The sequence below is a fragment of the Hylaeus volcanicus genome, chromosome 1 (assembly GCF_026283585.1).
Source record: "Hylaeus volcanicus isolate JK05 chromosome 1, UHH_iyHylVolc1.0_haploid, whole genome shotgun sequence".
NCBI lineage: Eukaryota > Metazoa > Arthropoda > Insecta > Hymenoptera > Colletidae > Hylaeus > Hylaeus volcanicus.
This window is the reverse complement of record NC_071976.1, coordinates 14977014-15002250: the sequence shown is the minus strand read 5'-3', so window position 1 is coordinate 15002250 and position 25237 is coordinate 14977014. Positions and strand designations below refer to the sequence as shown.

Here is a 25237-nt window from a genome sequence, read left to right as displayed (position 1 = left end):
AAATAGGACGTTTATATACCCCTAAAAATGTCGAGGACAATTTATAATCGAATGGGATTCGATTTCTTATCGATTCAACGATTATTGCCACTACCGAGTTTGCTTTCAAAAGTTCTATCGCTGAAAGCAAATAAAAGTCTGTCACTATATTTATCTGCTGCTAACTGTGGCCTCGATAAAAGTTCAGCAGTTAGTCATCCAATCGAGTGTCTATCCTCTCTACAGTTCGATTCAATTCCTGATTTGATTTTATGATCCAATGGAAAATAATGAATAAATAAAATGAATATTGCAAAACAAATTGAAGTTGATATACCTATAACATATTGCTTGCTAAATATAGTTATCGAAAACAAGTCGAAAACAGACTACAACATTTTTGATCCTTCATTTTGAATTCTCTTCAGTTTAACGTAATGCAATTAAAATTAACCAAATGAAGAAGATATGTAAAATACATTATAGTTAGTCATCAGTATTAAAAGTGAATTTAATGTATGAAGATTATTGATAATCATGGCTTAAGTAATTATTTATTTGTTGATTAAAATTAAACTATCCCTTGGTCTGAGCAACCATGTCTTTATTTTCATTATTATGTAATATCTTTCTACGTACAGATATAAACATAAAGTGTTGCATACTATTGTACTTTAGAAATGAGTGCAAATCCTAATTGTGGATAGAATCAATATATCCACATCGTTACAACTATAATATTTATTTAAAATTGTCTCCAACCATCAACCATAACCATCTTATCATATCTGTTTGAATATTATTATCGATGACAAGCTGCATTTGCGTACCGTTTAAATATGTTTAATTTTAATTGCATTTTATTTTATCTTAAGCAATAAAAGTAAAGCATAAATTAGACTTAATAGAATTTTGTTATTAATTCATATTAAATGCGATTTACGTTCGTATAATCTGCAAAAGGAGAAAGTCAATGAGGCACGTTCTATTTATCGCTTTTGGTTATCCGGAGTGTTCACTTAGACAGTCTAATTCTGGTAATTACGACCGGCGACCACTATATTTAACGGATTCAATGATTTCATCCGGCGTCCTGGAGTAGATTTATGCCCATTAATGACTTGAAGACAAATCCGAATTACACCAGAAGGGTGTCAGTACTGTGTGATTCATTTTGTACAGAATTTCTAACCACTCCATCATTTTTACATTTTTTAAATCATCTATCCTAGTGACGGAACAAATAGATTTCATATTCAAATTGATTGTCCTGCTTGATTTATAACTGCAATTTTATTATGAGTTTTAAATTTATTAAATTATAATAGAAACATTTACTCGCGATTTTGTCACATTTACTCCAATAATGGGGAGTCCACGAGTAAACGTTGTATGATACAGACGTGTTTCGTGTCACTCGTGTTTACGTGTTCAAAATTCTACTATATTGGCCGTTCTCTAATAAGTGAAAGTGCTGCGATAGTTATAGATTTTCTCAAATCCAGATACAGTTCCTGTATCTAAGTTGCATCAGTGCAAATAAATGAGTGTCTCCATTAATGGAGATACTCAACCTCAAAGTTTGTTAAACAATACAGTACACAACACCACAATGTCTTCCTCAAAAGAATCATACGCTCAAGTAACTCAGAATGTTAGTTTTCCAAAAAAAGAACAAGCCATCGTTACAGATGCAGTAGAAGGATTAACCATTAAAGATTATACAATGACTATTTGCAAGTTAATAGATCCCAGTAATATTCGCTTTGTTTCTAGAATATCTCACGGTAGAGTCTGTTTATACCTAAGCAGTGAAGCAACGGTAGACAACTTGCTTTTGCCACTCATACAAGACCGTAAACGTAAACAATCACGCTCTCGAATTACGGCCACTTGTTTCCAAAGCTAAACGCGTAATACTATCCAATGTATGTCCAATAATTCCACACAGTGTCATTGAAGGCAAATTATTGGAATTGAACGTCACGAGAAAATCCCAAATTATCCTTCATTAAAGCAGGAATGAACGACCCTGGATATACTCATGTACTCAGCTTCAGGAGACAGGTGTATATTGAGCCAGAAGATATAAATAAACTGCCAAGCGCAATCGATATAAATTATGAAAATACTTTGTACTGGATATATATCTCAACTGAGAAATTAACCTGCTTTCTTTGTAAGGAAGAAGGACATCTAGTCAAATACTGGAAAAACAGGGGTGTCAGCGACAAAGAACTACAAATCATCCACCAACAGGTCGCTCCTTCTTCCACTTTAGAGGTTATTCCCTCAGAAAATACAGAGAGAATCCAAAATAATCCATCCGTTAATCAAGTAAAAGAAAAAATATTATTCAAAATTCCTATTGTCGGAGGTATAAAACGTGCCCTTTCAAGTAACAGTTCTTCTATTGAAGGCGCATCAGAAATTAACATTGTAAATAATTCCTCGAAAATAATCAATGAAACAACAAAAATAGAAAACTCGGACAGTAAGAAACCAGAAAAAAAGAAAAACAATAAAGTCCGTATTTCATTTGATATTAGAGAGGAACTGGAACCAGCAAAATCATTCATCTCGCACCAAATGCACGACTTCCCCCTCAACTTTGAAAATCTATGTAATTTCCTTGAAGAAAGTTTTACCACCCAGGATTTAGACAGTACAACTCCAAAAATATACTGACGATGTACTAGCTCTCATTAATGTGCTAGTGGGGACACACGACCACGTTAAACATAGAAATTTGACAAATCGAATAAGCAGAACCATTAAAAAACTAACGTCTCCATACAAACACGATGTCACAAGTAAAGAACTCAGCTCGTCTGAAGATTAACTATGCTTAATATAAACCTGTTGAAGACCTTTCATCAGTCGAATTCTATGGATTTACCAAACGATACTACCAAACAGCACTCCCTCAAATCTTCGCCTACTCTTTTGGAACGCAAGGAGCATCTATCAACGGAAAAAAGAAATAGAACTACTTCTGAAGAATCTGGACATACTCGTGTGTGTGTGTGTAGAATCGTGGTTATCGCCTGAAAGAGACATTCAATTTTCCGGATTTAATATTTTCAGAAAAGATAGGATACACTCAGCTGTCGCCTTTTTCGAAGTAAATCTGCCCACCCCTCCTGATTGCCCTGTCGAAGTCGGTAGAATTAAAATCACTAATACTAATCCTTCTCTTTAGAAATAATAGCTTGCTATAGAGCTCCAGGTTTAGTTCTTTCTCAAGATCAGTGGAATCAAATTACCGACAATTTCGGTATATATGACGATTGCATTATAATGGGGGATTTTAACGCATACCATACGACGTGGAACTGTTCTGATACGGACCTCAACGGTGAAAGATTCTTACAAGCTATCATCAACAATTCTCTTTTTCTCCATAACTTAAATTCATTCACCCATATAGATTTCTATCGGAATAAAAAGTCAAATATCGATCTCATTCTATCTTCCATGTATATTGCTGATAAAATCAGGGTAGAAACACACGGCGAAACTTTGGGTTCCGATCATTATCCAATCTTTATAAACATAGATGTCGAAAAGAACCTGTATCATAAAAAAGCGTTTAAAATTAATTCCACCTGAACCGACTGGGAAAAAGTATTAACAGATTTAGAAAATTCATATATCGAATTCTTTGATCCGCTCTTTCAGCAAGTGATAAATATAAAAATTTAGTGAATATAGTAACAAATTGCATTAAGAAAAATACTCCTAAAAAAAGAGCTGTTAACTATCTTGTACACAGGAACCCAGTTTCGTGGTGGGACTCAGAATGTGATAAGTTTAAAAGATTAAGAAAAGCTTAGCATAAAAAATGGAAACATACAAACAACCTTACTGACTCAATCAATTATAAAAAAAACAGCCGCACAAACCAAACGACTATTCAAAAAGAAAAAAAAGATAGCTTTTGAAGTTTCGCCAAGAGCATTAACTTCTATACCGACATGAAATTTACCTGGAAGAAAATTAAAATCCTAAAAAACAAATGGATTAAAACGAATGCAACAAGCGTAACAGAAAATCTACAATTTAAGAACCAAATCATAACTGCACTTAATAAAATAAGCCCCCCATGGGTTCCTACTGACCCCTCTTACCTTCCCGATTGTAATCCTAATGACTTTTTGATGAGGTTCAGTGAGGAAAAGGAAATAAAACGTGCGCAGTTATTTGTGTTTCTGAAATAATATAAAGAAAAATATATTCAGTTTGTGGTTAATTTAACACACTAAATGAACACTCATTATCTGCGATTATTATGGACGATGTCCTTAGATTATAACATACAGTTCTCGAACCACACTTTACTGTTTTACGCTTAGCACGTTCGTTCATTCCGACATTCTAACAGGGTCTTTTTCGGACATTCGCACTCGCACGCACTCTGTTGTTTCTCAGTGTTGCCACCTTTGGTTAAGAGAAGCAATACCAATCTCTGAAATTATTTCTCTAACACTTTTTAGATGCATACTTTGATTTAACGGAATTTAACATAGCCTTGAACTCTCGAAATTCTAATTCAGCTCCAGGATCAGACGGAATCAATTAGGTACGAAATAATGAAAAAATTGCCTATAAAATATAAACTCATTCTCCTAGACATTTATACTCAAATTTACTCTACAAATGATTATCCGTTGGAATGGAAACAATCGTTCATCCACTTTATTGAAAAATCCGACAAAAAGAGCATCCGTCCAATAGCCTTTTCATCTTGTTTCTGCAAACTATTTGAAACACTTATTAAAAATAGACTACAGCGGTGGTTAGAACACAATAATCTACTCCCAAAAAGTCAAACAGGATTTCGTAAAGGCCAGTCGTGTTCGGACAACCTTACTAGATTAACTTTGTCAGTGAAAGAAGGTTCTCTTAATAGGGAGGATACGTTAGCAGTATTTTTAGATATCCAAGGCGCATTGATAACGTCAATACTGACAATCTATTAAATAAATTAGCCTTCAGCGGTTGTTCATACGACCTTATAAAATTTGTGAAATTTCTTACATTTCAGCGGGAAATTTTCACAGAACTAACGAACAATACAGTAAGATATGTTTACAAGGGCATCCCTCAGGGAGGTCTCCTCAGCCCGCTTTTGTATATACTATACGTTTCAGACATCACTACTAACTTGCCCAGAGATGTCTCTGTTTCACAATTTGCGAATGATTTTGCAATCTTTTCGAAAGCCTCCCCTTTAAACAAATGTAAGCGTCTTATTGAAAGATCTATATCTGTCATCAAAGGCAACTTTCTTTCCTTGGGACTAGAATTATGCCCACAGAAAACTGCTCTACTTCATTTTAACAAAGAAAAATATCATTCCTTGTCAAACTGAAATTAAATCGGGTGAATATGTAGTTAAATCCTCCGACTGTATCCGGTTCTTAGGTGTAATTTTTTATTACAGAATGACCTTTCAATCTCATCTGAATTATGTTCAACGAAAATGTGTTAAAGCTCTCAATATCGTAAAATTTCTCTGTGTAGTAAGATGGGGTTCTGACCCAACAACGCTCTTAACCATGTACAAGAGTTTTGTTCGTTCGCATATCGATTAGTGATGCTTTATTTACTATCCATCTCGTAAAAACTTGAGAGATAAATTAGAAAAAATACAATATTCTGCGATTAGATCTACCCTGGGGTATCGAATAAGTACACCCACCAACATTTTGTTAGCGGAATCAAAGCTCCTGCTTATTTATGAACGAACAAAATTTTTATGTTATAACTATCTATCGAAAGTCTTTTCAAACACCGGCCTGCAAGTTAATAAAACAATTACCCAATTTTATTTAAGTACTATAACGATTAAACGTAAGAGAAGATGCTTCTTAAACCAACGTATTGATGACATCCTTGAAATTAAGCAGAATCTATGGTTTAGTAATCACTACACTATTTACCGTTCGGATTACAACAGCATGACGAGCACAGTTCAGATTAATATCGAACTTGGAAACAAACTGAAACATGATAGACACCCTAATGTTAGTCTACAAAACTGGTTATCTAACTACAACTCGTGGGTGGTCTATACTGATGACAGCAAAATACAGAATTCGAACTCCGTAGGATCCGCCTGCATATGCAAAGACCTCAGTATTTCGATGAAAAAAAAGTATACCATTTGAAGCTTCTATCCGTACTGCTGAATGTATTGCCTTGAACGATGCTCTCGACATTGCTCTCCTTAATGTCAATCATAATTTTAAAATTCTTACCTACTCACTCAGCGCCCTTCTCTGTCTACAAAGTTTAAAGATGGATGTAACAATAAACCCTTACATTTTGAAAATTAAAAAAAAAATACTGTAAATTTAAACAAAAAACCTCTAACGACAGCTCTATAGAGTTCATATGGATCCCCTCACACACAGGCATTAAGGGCAATGACGAAGCTGACCATTTAGCAAAATTGGCTACCAAAGAACAAAATGAAAATCGAATTCACATTCCTTTTACCGACTTTCGAGAATCCTTTAAAAGAAAATGCAACACAAATACAAAGGAATTCATTCAGCAACAAAAAGAAAAGAATTCTTTCGATATTATTTTGGAGATAGCGTTAAGCCCTGGTTTTCAAACAAAAATCTTCCACGCGAAGTAATAGTTATGATTAATCGTTGCAGATCAGAACATTATAACCTTAATGCATCCCTGGCGCATGTTCATATTATAGAAGATGCTAAATGCAACTGCGGCTGTGAAAGACAAGACTTGAACCATATGCTTTGGCAGTGTCCTTCGCTAAATATTCAAAGAACTGATCTAATGGAAAAGTTAAGCAAACTCGGTCTATTTCCACCACTTAATGTCAAATCATTGCTCCATAAACCGAACATCGAAGCGTGTCTCATAATCCACAGCTTTAAAAAAAAAAAAAAAAAAACAACTTAAAAGTATAGAATGCCATTAATTGTAAAAATACTTATACTCTACCGTAACGTTTCACAGAAAGACATTAAGCCCATAAATTTATATAATCTCTTGTTTAACTAGTTGTAAGCCTCATGTATAGCTTTTCAATTCTCTTATGAGAGTTCAATTTAAGCTTAAACAAATAAATAAATAAAAAAAAAACTCCAATAATAACACTAGTTTACAGTCAAAATGTACATTCAATGCCACAATTTTTTTCTTATGTATTTTGGCCTACTAAACTTAAAAATCGCAAGAAAAAATTTTTCTATGGACATTTTTATTTATATGAATTTTTGAACTTTTTTTTCGATTTTTTTCTCACATACGTTCACATTTTAGGTTATATCTCGAGTTAGAAACGTAAACGTCTGATTGAATCGCGCAAGACGTCATTTTAAAGGTAATCGAATTTCCAACAATTGATTTTTACATTATTTTCCAATCGGTTCAGTAGTTTAAGTGTTGCGAGCCAATATATATGAGAAACTTTGATTTTTTCGGCTAAAATAGAACAGGAATATTTCGCCATGGAAAAATAAAGATTGTCAAATTATGTCCAGTTTCTTACGAAGAAAACAAGCTGCTCAATAGTTTTGGGCTTCTGGCTCGGCAGAGTATGAGTTATAAAGCAGTTGTTGAAGATTTGCTAATAAATTATGCAAAAATGGCTATGCAATATATGTATTGTTATCGTATTTGATTTGACTAAATGGACAAATTTGTACATTTAATTTCAATTTTAATTTCAACAGGCGTAAATATGTCGTTCAAAATTCATTTTTTACATTCTCACTTGGATTTTTTCCCGAAGAATCTTGGCGATGTAAGTGAATGCAACGAATAACAGAATACAAAGTAAAGGGCGAAATTATTTCTAATCGAAATTAATTAAATAAATGTTTCCTATACAAATAGGAAAAAAATACAAAAACAGAGTAAAATCGGGATTTTTGTACCTTTCCTCAATTGTTCCTAACTCCGGTATTTATCCATAGATTTTTTTCAACAAAAGCTTGTTTTCTTCGTAAAAGTGCGATCTATACGTAAACTATAAGAAACGGGACATAATTTGACAATCTTTATTTTTCCATGGCGAAATATTCCTGTTCTATTTTAGCCGAAAAAATCAAAGTTTCTCATATATATTGGCTCGCAACACTTAAACTATTGAACCGATTGGAAAATAATGTAAAAATCAATTGTTGGAAATTCGATTACCTTTAAAATGACGTCTTGCGCGATTCAATCGGACGTTTCTAACTCGAGATATGGCCTAAAATGTGAACGTATGTAAGAAAAAAATCGAAAAAAAAAATTCAAAAATTCATATAAAAAAAGCATGTCCATAGAAAAATTGTTTCTTGCAATTTTCAAGTTTAGTAGGCCAAAATACGTAAGAAAAAAATTGTGACATTAAATACACATTTTTTCATTTGTATTTTGTAAACTAGTGTAATGAAACACAGATTATTTCAAGATTCAGTTTTCCAACTACTATGATTTTTTTTTTATAAATAAATGGTAAGTTTATTTTATAAAGGCACAAAACTAGTTTCTCCACCTAATATTTACAATTTTCTCTCCTAATATTTAATCAATTTAAAAAATCCAAGCCCACCACACGTAATTACCTAAGTTGTCGCGATGACGTGTATATTTCTAACTTCTACCATTTGCAATCGTAAATGCAGATTACCAGAACGGCTTCCTTTGCACTCTCCCCTTGAACGCCGCGCATTAATACATAGATACGTATATCCACTTTATAAGCTAATACGATGAATAGTCACACGGAATCGCATAGCAAAACCGCTTAAGCACAGCATGCTTGGAGGTTTTATCAAACGATACTTCCGTAATCGACGCAATCCATGCCACGTTGTTTCAAGAATGTAATGTAGCATTAGGGGAATCAGGGACAGGTTTCGAGTTTTTAATACACCGACACTGATTGCTTTTCCTTCGTCGATTCGTTTCACGATAACGTGGATGATACCGTACAATTCGACTCGGAAGTTATTACAGTCGTATACTTATTTCCAGGTCTGGTTTAGGATATTTAAGCTTATTTAAGATTAAATTGTTCATTTGTATGTACGTAAATGTTTCGATAATGTTTACGCCTCGAGTATCATCCTGCTGCTACAGAAATGCGATTCATAAAGTAAATTCTTCGTTTTCATTTTGCGTTTCTTTATCCTGTCAGTGATTTCGACATCTCTATCTACTTATTAGTAACCTACGTACAGTAATCCCTTGATATAACGCTCGTTGAATTGGATGGTGTTGTTATAATGGGTGAAGGGTAGGGACATTTTTTATCTCAATCCAGTGATACAAATTAAAATTTTTATCTTTTGCATGATATATTAACGAGATTAGTATTAATAGATTTGTGAGGTTCTTCCAGTGAAAATGAATCTAAACATGTCACCATTCAGAGTATTTTTAATTATACGTAATCGAAATTTCTTTTTTATTTGATTAACAGTAGTTTGAATAATGTCGTATTTAAACTCGATTTATCAGAGAAACCTTACTAATCCACTGATAATAGTTTTGTAAAGATGAAAACAATTCTTAAAGATAAACAGCGAAAATTAATGAAAATAAAATAGAATAGATGAAAGTTATAATAAATTTAAAAATACATTCAGTTCTCTCAAGAAAGGAAGTTCAAGCAGAAACAACGTATCCTATAAACGTGGCAAGCTATTTTTTCTAATGGTCGAAAAAGTATTGACTTGCTTATTTACTCTCGATGCGTAACCGAAAAACGCTTATCTCAACCAATTGTAAAGTTTATCGATATAATGACTATTTTTTTTCTTGGAGATAGTAGAAAAGAAATCTGAAATTGATTTCGCAAGAAATGTACATCAGTATTGCCAACTACATTAGCGTTACAGTACTTATACTCAATACAAAATTACAATTTCATAGAAAAATACAAAGATACTCTCTATAGCAATAAATAAATATAAAATAATAATTTTATATAGCGCTATTATATTATCAAGATGGCTTACATTATCTGGTGATTTCATTTAGTTATTTCAAGAAAGTACATTTGATTGCTGTAAGGAAAAAGGAAGGGTACATTATCTAACCATTTGAAAATGAATAGGTAGAACGGTTGGTAACCCTGATCGCAAAGGAGGGCGCGGAATTTCGAACACATATTTTCGCTAATAACCGCACATTCCGGAGCAAACCTTTTCATCACTATATAGGTATTTTCGCAAGGACTTTCGTATCTGGAACGCGAAGTGAACTTTGTAGCAACGATGAATAGTTACCGCGTCGAAATAGACTCCAACGATCGGTCGTTAGACTAAAAATTAACTATACACACGTTATACGAGGTTAGGTTTAAAAATAGCACCAGCTGCATCTAGCTCTTTTACGCATTTATGCGCATTGTCGATTAAACTGTATTTTTCCTCGCAAGTTGTACATTAAAGACGTAATTATTATTACAATAGAAGAAAAATTGTCTAACTAATGAACCTGAAAAATCGTTTTTTGGAGGGAGAACCCTTTTTCTGGAAACCGATGAAAACGCAACATTCTTTGTTCTATCTTCACTTCATCCAATACGTTTCCAAATTGAGACATTTAATTAGTTTTCGAGGACAAAAATGGACGCAATATATAATTAGAAAATGTAATAAGAAGAACAGTTTTTATGTCGTTTTGACTGTTTTGTAGAATCTGTATATTATAATGTACAGTGGATGTAGAAAGTATTCGTACACAGATCAATTTCCAAAAAAACTATGAAAAATTGTAATTTATTAACTTATTTTTTATAAACTATGACATTCTACATATTCTCGGAAATGTCTAAAATAGATAGATTACAAAAAAAAAAATAGCTATTTATGTAAGTTGTGAAATTAACAAAAAAAAAAAAAAAAAACAATCGATGGAAATGTTGAAGCAATAAGTATTCGCACAACTGTTTAAAAGTACTTTCCTGGAAATTTGATGTTTTCTAATTCATACGGAGCAATAAACTAATGTGTTTACGTTACAAACTCTACTGTAAATGGTTCGACATAAGAATCGTACAAATACTTATTGCTTCTATACTTTTACCCACTTTTCGCATGTTTTTGTTAATTTCACAAATCATATTAACGTAAATGTTGTTTGGACTATATCTATCTTAGAGACTTCCGAGAATATGTAAAATATTATTGATTACAAAAAAAGAAGTTAAGAACCACAATTTCACACAACAGTTTTTTGGGAAATTGATCGGTGTTCGAATACATTCTATACGCACTGTATTTTGAAAAAGTCAGCAGAGAGGGCAGAACGTAACAAACTTTACTAATTATTATTGCGTTTGCCCTCAACAACCAATTACGTTGCCTTGCTTTAAAAAAAAACTTAATTAGTAAAACTCATACAGTCATTTTTTGTGTAACATCCATAGAATTATAGTATCTTTTTCTTCAGAGTTCTTTTATGAGTTTCCGAAATATTCTAATGAGCTATTTTATTTTCTAACTAACTCGTTAAACAATGTATTTTTATTGCCAGTGAACAGTTTAATAAACATCACTTTGAGCGCAGTTAAAATGTTCTTCAAAATTTATTGTAAACATATTGAATAACGAAAAGGAATCACTTCTGACTGTTGAACGTAGGAAGTCTGAAAAATATTATTGTTTACCGTTCTTTATTTTATTTTTATACCGGTGCAAATTTTTCGAGTTTTCAAGCGTCATAATCGTTTTAAAATTCTATTCTTTATCCAAAGTTTCTTCTTCGCTTTCAAAAAATAATTGTAGCATTATCCAGATACAATCGAAACCCTAAACAAAAGTATTTAAAGATAATAGAACTTGTTGCCACGTGCTCCGAAAACGAGAAATTATGTCATCGTAAATTATTATGTCGATGGTTTTCAATTTTTACGGAAAAAATTCTTCAGCATTCTAAAATTTCAGTCGAGTGAAACTTCAGAATAAAAAACTTAAACAAGAATTTCTTTTTGAGTTTGTACAATTTTGCAATTTCGTCTAATAAACTTTCAAGAAGACAATTTTTATACACAAGTTTTATACAAAAATGTTTTCAGATATGAGTACTAAACTAACAGAAATATGCTTGTTCTGGAAAATATGTTGAGAATTATACGTTAGTGGAATGATCTTCGCCTGGTACACTGTGTCGATTTTTTATAGAGCATAAATATACATAGATAAACAGTGGTAATTCTAGCTATTTAAGCCCCAGGACATCTATCAATTCTTAATATCAAATCTTCCAACGATTCTTGAAGCCAATTTAAGCAGTGCCTTTGATATCTTACTTGAATCAAAATACACTTGTTTCAACTGCATCTAAAGTATTTATTTGAAATAAGACAAGCTTATTTTGATTACACTTGAAATATTCATTTGTAATAAATTATACTTGTTTTGACCAAATTTGAATACATCAAACAATATTGGGACAGTTGCGTAAATTAGATCACATATAACTTTTTCTGAATTTTTAATATTTTTACCAAAGAAAGCAAAAACAGTTTCATTTTTATTATCCTGTGCAGAGATGGGCAAAACCCTAGGCTTCGAATAAATCTAAAGTTTTCCGATATAGTTGTCTCGTTTCCTCTTTTAAACATTTTCCAAAAAAGAAAACGAGACAAACGTATCGACAAACTTCAGATTTATTCGAAGCCTAGGATTTTGCCCATCTCTGTCATTCAGTCAAACTATATTCAATATATTTATTAGAAACATTTCCATTTAAAAAAAATGTTCGAAATGATTCAAATTAAGTTATCCTGCCTGTACTTAAAAATATATATACATATACAGTCTGTGTAATAAGTATTTGTGCAGGAAACATTTATTTTAAATTGGTTGCTGTATAAATACTTCTTGCACTGACTGTATATGTTTATGCATACATACAGCGTACTGTTTATGAACAAACAATATAACTTTCATCTGTTGGTATTGGCTCAATTTAGAATGAAAATATTTTACAAGTGCACTTGTATTCACATAACCATACAAGTTTTATACAAAAATGTTTTCAGATATGAGTACTAAACTAACAGAAATATGCTTGTTCTGGAAAATATGTTGAGACAATTGAAAAACATAAATTTCGTTTGGTAAATCTTGAAGTATATCGGAAAGAGGATTAATGACGGTCACATATTGATTACTATTATGTAATGAATCACGTGTTTTATGAAACTTAACACAGAGTTATAAGATGAGTTATTAGACTAGTTACGAGCGCAACTTAACATATTCACTTGAACCAATCAATATAATTTACAAGAAATAAACATAAATATATTGACATGTCTAGTATGTGGTTTATTATCTTCTATTTTGAATTGCTACCTCGAATCTTTTTGGTAATGATGTTTCTATTTCAGACAAGCTTCTAACCCTAAACTGCCACACTGGGGTCCAATGGACTCAAATCTGTCTTCTTGTGTTTATACCTTTCGTAAAGAGTGACATTTGAGTTCCTACCCCCACCAGAAAACATGTTTGTGATGTCAACATTATAGTTGATGCCATGTCAGCCACGGTATGCCTGAGGAATTGAAATAGTGATCTCATAAAGCCTGCGTGAGGTCCACTAAACTCTAGTCTGTGAATCATATTTCCAGTTCAGAGGCAACCATGTTGCAACTCTAAATTTTGGTTTCCTCTTTTGAAAGATTTCCAAAATTTAGATTTGATATAGTTTAATATAGTTTGATATACCTCTAAGGTACAGTTGCATACATTTCATTGAATAAATTCACACTATATTGTTAAGTTTTTAACAACTTTGCAATATTCGAGAGACGTTTGATTGAATAAAAATATTTAATCAATTGACACTATTTACTTAAATAAAAGTCCTTGTAATGGATTACAAAGCAATCCTAATAATATATTTGTGATAAGAGTAATTCCCCAAAATGATATGTGGCTTTTAAATAATACATCGTATTCTAAAGATGCTGCTACTCGTAATCATTATTCATAATAATAAAATAATAATTCTTATATGTTATGTATACCTATAATATACCGACTCACACAAAAATGAAATATATTGATACATCCTTTATATATGAATTAATCGACTTAATCAACCTCAACTCACGTTTTTTTATAATGCAAATAATTCTATCAATAATTTTAGCGATGATAAATTCTATCAAAAGCATCGTATAAGTATGCACCTCCATATGCACAGTGAGGTATTTTTCAACCCACCATGACAAATTAAAGTACCTACAAATACAAAGAAAATGTTCTCACAAATATTAGATTAATCAAGAAGGAAAAATATTGAAAAATATTGGCCAAATTCTACTTTAATATATTTTATTCAGATAAAATTCTGGGTAACATAGGACTTTTTTACTCTATGACGTCTAATGAACTTGATTCCTAGAGAATAAAATTGATATAAAAAATAGAATACTCGTGTAACATGGCAAGTAGTACTTTCGCATTAAACATATATAAAGAAGATTAATAATAGGAGTTTGGTACTTTAAAAGATACTTAAAATATGTTCAAATTAATACAAATATTACATAATTTCTTCTCTGCAAAAAAATATCTCAAGACACATTTAATACTTCGACTCCATTCATGGCGTGTGCTAATACGAAAAACATATTTAAAATTCACCCAAAAATTAAGAAAAGTTTTCTTTGTGAAAAAATCACGAAAAAGACTTAATATTCGGCCTACTAATGTGATTTACCCCGTTAACCCTTTGCAGTCGAGAGGTGACTCTCAGTCACAATTAGGTTTCACCCAGAAAATCTACAATACCTAATGTTTCTTTAGGTTTAATTTCTATGGAGCTCGAAGTGCCAATAAAATGATTGTCGGCGAGGTAAAAGTGACCTTACTCTCAAATCTAGATAGCTTAGAATTCATGGCAATAGAATGCTAAGAAACATCTCAAGTTGCTGTCAAAGGGTTCATTCAAATTTTACAAGATGCACTTCAAAGTATATGTAGAGGGTAGGGCATTTTAAACAGGTCGTCTAAATAACTCGCTTGTTTTTGAAGATGTGAGAACATGCATTAGACCAAACTTTCTTGGTATCGGGAGGCTCATAACATGATATTACAAATTTTTCCTGTAGGTGGAGGCGTGTTAAGGGTTAAGCCAAACAGTAGGGAGCTAGGCCAATCAGTAGAACATTTTTGTGTGACAAAAATAGTAAGAGCAAACCGATTGTGCAGTTACATAAAAGGGGATGCGTAGATTAATAGGTATATGTTTTTCACTCCTAACTCTGTTCCGTTTTCTTATTATTTACAATTTAATGCTAAAAAATCGTGATTTTTGTTGTTTTTTGCTTATAAATTTTAAACTAATGCAGCAATATCAATGCTCCAATGAGATGAAATGTGGGTGATGAAAATAGCTACAGAATGAGACCTCGAACGTCTCGATCGGATAATGAGAAACGGAAAAAAATCTGGAAAACTGGAAAATTCAGCGTTTTTTCAAAAATTCGTATCACCGCCATTTTTTAAACTGAAGCACTGGCCTTTTGGGAACAAGTAGTGATTGATGTGTTCTTTATGTGTGCAAAAAGCAGGGATTGTCGGATATGTGGTTTTCTCACAAACGCAATCAGAATTTTTCAGTGCGCTTTTTTCCATCGGGCCTGTATACGTTACCGTAAAACCGATTTTTATTTTTAAAAAAGATTTGAATAGTTGACGCCGTGTACTACAAAACATATATATTCTAGTTTTTCGATCAAATGTGTTGAAGTATAAGAAAAGTCCTTGTAAACCTACCTTATATACCTTTCTCCTCGGCTGCCACTCGACCCCGATTGAGCGTTCGGCCGTGCTTAGTCAACTTTACAAGAGCTTTTCTCATACTTCAACACATTTGATCGAAAAACTAGCATATAAGTTTTGTAGTACACGACGTCAACTATTCAAATCTTTTTTAAAAATAAAAATCGGTTTTACGGTAACGTATACAGGCCCGATGGAAAAAAGCGCACTGAAAAATTCTGATTGCGTTTGTGAGAAAACCACATATCCGACAATCCCTGCTTTTTGCACACATAAAGAACACATCAATCACTACTTGTTCCCAAAAGGCCAGCGCTTCAGTTTAAAAAATGGCGAATGTACGAATTTTTTAAAAAAACGCTGAATTTTCCGGTTTTCCAGATTTTTCTCCGTTCCTCATTATCCGATCGAAACGTTCGAGGTCTCATTCTGTAGGTATTTTCATCACCTACATTTCATCTCGTTGAAGTATTGATATTGCTGCATTAGTTTAAAATTTATAAGCAAAAAACAACAAAAATCACGATTTTTTAGCATTAAATTGTAAATAACAAGAAAACGGAACAGAGTTGGGAGTGAAAAACATATTAAACCTATTAATCTACGCATCCCCTTTTATGTAACTGCACAATCGGTTTGCTGTTCGTATTTTTGTCCCAAAAACGCTATTTTAATTCTCTACTGATTGGCCTAACCTGTGGCATTGTTGCTAGGTTCGTACAAATGAATGAGTAAATATCAAAGTTTCATGAAAATCGGCGACCAACAGTTCCCCCTCGGCAGTCCTCACTGCTGAAAAGCGTGGCACACGAATGACGCATGTTCTGCGATCGGCACGCAGAAGCGTCACCGTCCCCAGTCTCTCCCTTTTTGTTAAACAAACGCATAGTCGCTGGAACGTTCGGTGCATGAACAATTTTACCCGTGAATGAGTCCAACGGGTGGGCCGCGATTTTTTCGTGCGCAGAAAGACGTGTCGACGCCGCGACGGAGAGAGGGAGACGTCGCATTTTAACCCGCGAATAATACCGATGAACATTCGTCCGCCGGCATCAGTCTTTCACCGTCGTTCATCCAGTTTTAAACGTCGACGAGAGTACCTGGAAGGAAGACCGAGTGTCTTGGAGCCAATCGAGTCCTTTTTGCTCTAACAAAAGAACATTAGACGTCGGATAACTACTGTTTCGGGTAGCGAACGGATCCTCTTCTTCTTTCACTCTTGTCGTAGCACCGCTGTCGTATTGTTCTCGTTGTTTGTACATAGTAGTATCGTCGTTAAGAATGTCTCTTATGTGGATAAGTTACATGAAGAACAGAACTAAGAAGCACGTCCGTAGACGACGCGTAAGTGATAGATTTTCTTTTTGTTTAGTTTTATTTAGTTTTGTATGCTTTGCATTACCCTCCATGTTTCCTTCTGTGTTCGTCGTATTATCCTTTTTCTTGATCCTTGTTTCAGCCATGAATCCAGCTCGGGACGACTCTTTTTTTTTTTTTTGCAATTTTTGAATCATGCCTTGCTCGCTCGATATTTTTTTCCGCGACACGGAGAAATAAAGGTATGAGCTACGCGTGGAATTTATGAGACACAAAGTGGGATTGTGTATTGTTCGGATGCTAAAAATAGTAATAGACGCTTGAGATTATCCTTAACACAGACATCATAACCGAGGAATTTATATTTTTATATTAGAAACAATAGTTTTGCTGTGCGTGTGTGTGGAATTTTAAATGGACGTCAATTAGTATATGTGCCAAAATAGTTCTGTAATAAATTTTTATTGAATTAACGTGAGAGAATTTAAAAATATCTTTTAGAATAATTCTAAATAGTAGGCGAATTAAAACTGTAATAAATTATTTGCGTTCTGAATATATTTTTAATGATTTGTTTTAGAATAAATCTTAGCTTTGGAAAATACAGATAATACATTTTTTTAAATAGATTTCATCTAACACATTCTTGGTATTTTTGTTCAAGTAAATTGTATTAAAAAACAATGCGTACAGATACACGCAACGTATAAACTTATTTTTCATATCGTAGTTATTTTATACAAGCTTTTCCTGATACTACATTTTTTAATATCCCGTTTACAGAAATCACTAAATTTCAATACGTCAAAGTCGTTAGGGATTATGATGTTAAAAAGATTGTCCCAACATTTGAACCAACGTTACCATAAATCTTGAAACTCACAATTCCTGCGCAGTGTATCTATTATTTGCCAAATTCGAAGAGGAATGTATGCCTTACACGATTCTCTTTTAGTTTCCTTTTTAACAAAGAAATATTAACAACCTTGGCCAAACTTAGCTTTACCTTCTAACATGTGAATTTTGTTTCATGTTTCAAAATAATAATTATTTCGTCATTATTGATATATTCATAAATTAGAGTTGAACAAGTTACTATTAAGTATCTCCATATGAAAATATACACAAATCTTGTAAAGTTCTCTCGAATAGTTTTACCGAAAATGTTTTTATTATGTTCTCCATTGAGCACGTTATGCAATACGAGGTTAATGACTGTTAGGAGATGATGTAAAGCAGTAATGAGTGTCAGTTCATTTGAACTGGTAGAATTACGTGCACGTATGATTACATTGTTCTCAAACATTCGCATAGTTAATTCCGTGGTGATTTATAAAACGAATAAACACGACGCACACAGTGTTAGTATATACAAGCAAATGCATATTTTTGGTTTACGTTTCGTACTTTATTACATGCTCGTTTCGAAGAAAATACAAATTTATTTGATCGTATATTATTATTTAATATATTATTTACAAATTTGTAATATTGTTAGTAATATAGTTTAGATAAAAAGTGACAAGCTACAAATATAAGTAGTATCAGCAACATTGAAAATTAAGAGTACAATTCTTATACTAATACATTTAGTACTCGTAGAAGTTTGATTTGTAGAAGAAATGTAACGCCGATTGTTTTAAACGAACCTTCTTAATTAAAAATAAAGTAATAGTACTAGTCATATGGTAAAATAGTGGCACTAATTAATTAAAATACATGTTATTTTTTTGTTACTGCATAGTACTCTTACTTACATAATGAGGTTTAAATGTACTATACAATAATCAGGAAAACAACATCACGTATATGTGTGACATGATTTATATTAATTCTATTTCAATCATAATTTAATAAGACAAAAATAGTACTTTTATTTATATATAGTATATGGTAGAAAAAGAATTATTATTATTAATGTTTATAATGACATAGTTTTATGAATATAAAGATGAATAAACAAAACGAGCTATATATATCTAATATAAATATAATTAATTAGAACCATTATTCTATCATACGATCACAGCCATTACTTTATTTTTAATTGGTGAGGTTCTTTTCTCCATATTATTCCTCCTTATTTTTAATTTTTTTAATAATAAATTAATTAAAGTTGCGTTTATTTTAAAATGTAAATCCGAAGTGCATGTATATGTGTGCACAGACTCTTCGTGTTTAATTTCTATTTTACAAACATAATTCAAATCCTTAATAAATATATTAAATTGTGAGGAAAATACTGTTAACTTTGATATTATGTAACTTTGAAGCTTGTTCTTGTAATAAATATTTCTTTTGATATGTTCAACAAAAATCTGTTGAATCATACGTGGTTCGCTTTCAAATCAATTAATGTTTCGCCCCGTTTCGTCGTGCTATTCTTTGGATCGGTGCGTGATGCTTTTAAATGCGAACGGGTTTCGTTGTGAAGAACAAAAAAAATAACACGAGCCCTTTAACGAATGGAAGAACGAAGACAAAAGGCGGATCGTCGCACTCGCCCACGCCGCTCGCGACTCCTGCTTCATTGCACAAATTTTTCTCGTTAACTGTGCTTAACAGCATGCTGCAGACCGACCACGAACGCCTGTTTGAGTTATTTCCAGCAATCCATTAATTCCCGTCCTTTACACGCTACAAAATGAAAATTTACGAGACATCTTATGTCCGATCAGTTCATAAATTCGTTTGTAATTTTTAACCACCTCTGTTTAAAGAAGAGCAATGATTTTATTTATTATTTTTTGATTAACAGTTCGTGAATTCAACTGTAATTCTTATACACTGCTTTTTAATGACTACAGTGAATTTATTTTTATTTATTAATTAACATCAGTTTATAAATTTTATCTACTTATTATTTTTCTTTTTTTTTTTACTTTGTTATACATTGCAATGTACTACTTCAACACCTAATAATTATTTATTTAATCTTAATCATTGAACTGATTAGTTGATTATGAAGAAAAGTAAGATCTCTCTAGTTTTTAAAGTTCAAATCCCCACTAATCACGTTGCAGGTTTTGTTTCGTATCTTTAACTCTCCACTGTCTCTTTCTCGCATCATTGTGGCGAATCTATTTCCCATTACCAGACATGATACGATAAAAAAAAACGGTTGGTATATTTAGATAATAAGAGAAGCGTAGATGTTTCATCGTTATACACAATTGGCTACTGATAACGGCAGAAATCTTGTCAGCCAGTGACCAATGTTTATTCTGCGACGTTACGGTAAATGGGCTGTAATATTTATTTCGTTGGGTAAATCTTTTCATAAAAAAAAAATCGAGTTTCCTAAAAAATAGGAATTTTCAATAACAATAGTTATAAACAATAAGAAAAATCATTTTTGCAAAGAGATCACCTCGAAAACGAGTCCGGCAGCAAAATGTAAAGGATTTCATCCATTTCATCGAATTCAGGCCGAACATACGTGAAATAGTACAATTTTACGATAAAAATGTCTTTTTAAGCTTTTAAGAGGCAACGAAGCCCTACCAGATGCAAGAAGATTCAATCCGATTGGTCAATTCGTTTCGGAATAAGAAGCAAAACAAAATTTTTCGGTTCTTTGCAACAACAAAAAACGGGTAAAAGATGAGAAATCCCAAAATTTTTTGATAATGGGACCACCCCGGAGACATGCTTTACAAGATGCAACAGGTTTCATCCTGATTGGTCAAGTCGTCTGGACGTAATCGAGTAACATACATAAAAAAAAAAATGTACATGTCGAATTGAGTAACCTCCTCCTTTTCGAAGTCGGTTAAAAATTGGTACATCATACTGAGACAGTAATGCAAAAGCGTATGCAAAATTCCAGATTAATATCTTGTATACTTTCTTCAATAAAAAATGCTGATGAAACCGCATTTGTTGGCCCGAAGAAAAGCAATTCCTCCCTCAAATTGACGAGCAGATAAAAATATTAGCAACGAATTTATAGCCAGCACTGACACTTTTAAGGCTTACCGCGATATACGAACCTGATTCCAACGCAACACTCGGAAGCACGTGTGAAAAATGTACCGCGCACTTCCGTTCCTTTGCAACGAAGCCCAGAATTATTTCTGTTGACCGAAAAGATTTTTTAAACGAGACGCGTAAACAGGTGCGCCACGGTGCTCTTCGCATTGGGATTTATAAATATAACCGTGGCTTAGAAGCGAATATGCACCTCTGCCCGTATTGTCTCGGCCTCCTTAGAGGCGATACGTGCACGTTTTCATATAAGTTTTTCGTGTTTTGTTGACGATTAAATAACGGTTTTAAGAGGAAAACCAAATTATTAGGCCAAATATTAAGTGTTTTTCGTGATTTTCTTTTTACAGGGAAAAGTTAATTAATTCCTTTTTAACTTTAAGGATATTTTAGGTGTGTTTTAAAGAACATTCGGAAATTTTTTCAATTCATTTCGAAGTTTGAACAGAAATCTTAGAGACATCAGCTGTACACTGTAGCAAGTTTTCGTCCCAGTCTGTTATCAGTGAAAATTCTAGGGGTCACAATTGTTATCTGATATCAACGAAACTTTTTTCTTACATTGTTAACGTGTTTTCTAAGAATGCGAACTAAATTGTGGTCAAAAAAGTTGAAAATTGAATTTTCTAGAAGTGTTTAAAGAAAAAGTATGAATTTTTATTACTTTTTTTGTCGTTATCTTGAATAAAAAAAACATACCTGAAACAATAATTTCATTCTAATGTTTAGTTCATATTCAAAGCATTTAAATAAAGTAAACGTATGTAAAGTTTGAAAACGGTCGGTCGATTAGTTTTTGACTCATCATTTTCACGGACTGGAAAAATGTAGTTTCGAAAAGAAACGCGATATCTCAAAGATGTCTGCTTGAATTGAATTGAAAAAATAACCAAATATACATTAAAATATACCTAAAACATTTTAAAAGATATAACAACATTGCTTAAATTCTTCTCTCTAAAGAAAATATCTCAAGGAACACTTAACTAGCACTTAATTACCATTTTACGCAAAAACTAGGATGAAATCTAACAAATTTTTATGTAGATTAAATAATTTGGACGAAATTTATTTGCAAAATATAATTAACTATGAATCTCAATTATATGTTTGTTACTATTTTCCATCAAAAAACATAGCTCAATATTTGTTTCTATACTGTATTCATTTATATACCCAATTTAATAGATCTCCAATGTTAATATGATATTAATTTAATAATTAACCAATTAGAACTAACTATACTTTGAAAACAAAACTCTAAATTCTCAAATTTACATATAAATTTATTTAATTCTATTATACTTTTTTTCGTTGAAAATTCTAACATTCATCTATGAAATTAAATATGTACATTTCATTCTTATATTTGTTGATTTTTGTAAGATGTCTTGAAAGTGAAGCGTCGAAGCAATGACAAAAGTACTCGTCAAGATTGTCTAATATTTTTCCGCTTTAATGCATAAAGTCTATACAATGAAAGCAATTCTTGTAAGGTACGTTAAAGAAATTTTGCGGACATTGTGTACGTTGTTTCTTGATGAAGACATGAAGTATCTTTGAAAGTCGTCCCATTTATTATTTAGTCGAAGTCTTTATTAATTCGTGCACATATAAACAACCCAGAAACTATTCCCTTTTTAAAGGATAAAATAAAATTAATGAAAAACAGAATCGATACGCGAGAATTATTATTGTTGCAGATGAGAGACGATCGGAGAACATCGATGGAAGGCGAGAGACTTAGCAATAACAGTGGAGGAATAATCGACGGAAACGGAAGTCGTCCTCTTTCACAAACTTCCAGTGAAATGGACACCCTTGGACCGCTGCAATCAGTCAAACATCGTGAAAAGGCTAAACTGCAGGTACAGTATTCATTTGGGTTATAAATTTAATTTTTAGGGAACTCTCCCATCAAAACTGTAACTTAACCCTTTCGTTACGGATGCCGACTATAGTCGGCGGCCGCGTGACGACTTGTGTGTACGGGTGCCGACTAAACTTAAATCTTTTAATATCGTAAACTTGTCAAAATTAGAATAATAATCGTTTTCAATAACAAAATACAATTGTAAATATATATATGTATATGTATATACATTTATGTATATGTATATGTAAAAATATATACAGGGTGTCCCAAAAATGTTGTAACACCTTGAAAGAGGTGGTTCGGGGGGTGATTTGAAACAACTTTTTCCTTAGCGAAAATGTTGTTCGAGGCTTCGTTGAGGAGATATTAACGGAAAACACTGACCAATCAGAGCGCGCGTATACCGTTGAAGCGGCCGCGGTAGCAAAGGCTACGTGCTGAGCGGCCGCGTCCAATGTCCTTCGATATGCGTCGACTCACTTGTTCGCGTACGAACGCGGCCGCTCAGCACGTAGCCGTCGCTACCGCGGCCGCTCCAACGGTGTACGCGCGCTCTGATTGGTCAGTGTTTTCCTTTAATATCTCCTTAACAAAACCTCGGACAACATTTTCGCTAAGGAAAAAGTTGTTTCAAATCACCTCTCAAACCACCCATTTCGAGGTGTTACAACATTTTTGGGAGACATATTTAGAGACGTAGTAGCATCTCGACGCCAAGTACATGAAAAAATAGCCTCTCCATATATGCCTGGCGCTGGCGCTACCGCGTATCTTTTACTCGAGAAAACGCGATTCCAACCTAACTCGAAACTTCTGTCATTAATATCTCGTCATGCCTGCTCCATTTTCTAAATCTAAAGGGATTTTTCTTATGTAAATCGCACACAAGCTTTCGAATAAAACCAAAATCAATAAAATCGGTCCACGAACGACAGAGATATCGTAATATCATATCATGAATGTGTCAAAACGGCAGCATTTTTTTTCTTTTCCTTTGACAAGGAATTTTTCGTCAACACTTAGCCAATATGAGCTAAGGCCGTTCGTCGATTCGTCGACTCTCGGAATCAGTCGGCAAGGCTCGTCGGTCGGAATTGTAATATGGCTGTCACTCATGCCTCTCGTTCATTTCTAACATGTAATTGTCAGTTTGGATTTGTCACATTTGGTTTCTTCCAACAAGACTTTCTGACATGCATTGTGCATACTTTTGAAAACTTAAAGGACTGAAACTGGAATTATAATACAATAAATTGTGCGTTACCAATAGTGGATCTCTTTGTACATTTTCCCACTTTATTTATTAACATTTAAATTGTGCATACTTGTGAATCTTATTCTAATACAATAAATTGTGCGTTACACACAGTGGATCTCTTTCTTTATTTCTCATTTCATGTTTAACATTTCAATTTCTAGCCAGAAGGCATTTTGCGTTGCGTTGTGTGTACTTTGGAAACATAAAAGACTGAAACTGGTATTATAATATAATAAATTGTGGGTTAGAAATAGTGTAGACCTCTTTTTTCATTTCATATTTCATTTTTAACATTTAAGTTTGTTACAACTTACACATACACATACAACAATTACACATAATGTGTCTGAAGCCAGATATAGGAAAGAGACCAGCTTCAGTCCTTTAAGTTTCCAAAAGTATACAGAACGCATGGCAGGATGTCTCACTGCAAGAAATTTAAATGTTAAAGATGAAGCAAGAAATGAACAAAAGAAATCAACTATTTGTAACGCACAATTTATCGTATTGCAATATCAGTTTCAGTCCTTAGAATTTTCAAAAGTACACACAATGCATAGCAGAAAGTTTTGTTGCAAAAAATTTAAATAATGAGAAAATGAACAGAGATCCACTATTTGTAACACATAATTTATTGTATTACAATAACATAGAAAAAGAGAGATCAGATTTAGTTCTTTAAATCCTCAAAATTACGCACCCCACATGACAGAAAGTCTTGTTCCCAGAAATTTAAATGTTACTGATAAAGTAAACTGATACAATAATATAGAAAATGGGAGATCAGTTTGAATCCTTTAAGGTTTCAAAAGTACGCGGAACGCATTGCAGGTAGTCTCATTGCAAGAAATTTATTAAAGAAGAAATGAGAAATGAATACAGAGATCAACTATTTCTAACGCACAATTTATTGTATTATAATACAGTTCATACATTCACAGAACGCATGGCAAAAAGTCTTGTAACAAATTTAAATAATGAAAAAATGAGAAAATGAACAGAGATCCATTATTTGTAATAGATAATTTATTGTATTACAATAAT

General features: G+C 32.7%; 1 protein-coding gene across 1 annotated transcript in view; it reads left to right on the top strand.

Annotated features, from left to right (window-relative positions):
• LOC128880803 (uncharacterized) overlaps positions 1–25237 on the top strand; it is a 154561-nt gene that overhangs the window by 121072 nt on the left and 8252 nt on the right. The window contains exon 13 of the mRNA XM_054131304.1: positions 22763–22927. Coding sequence (XP_053987279.1) covers positions 22763–22927 — 165 coding nt within the window. The remainder of the gene's footprint in view (positions 1–22762; positions 22928–25237) is intronic.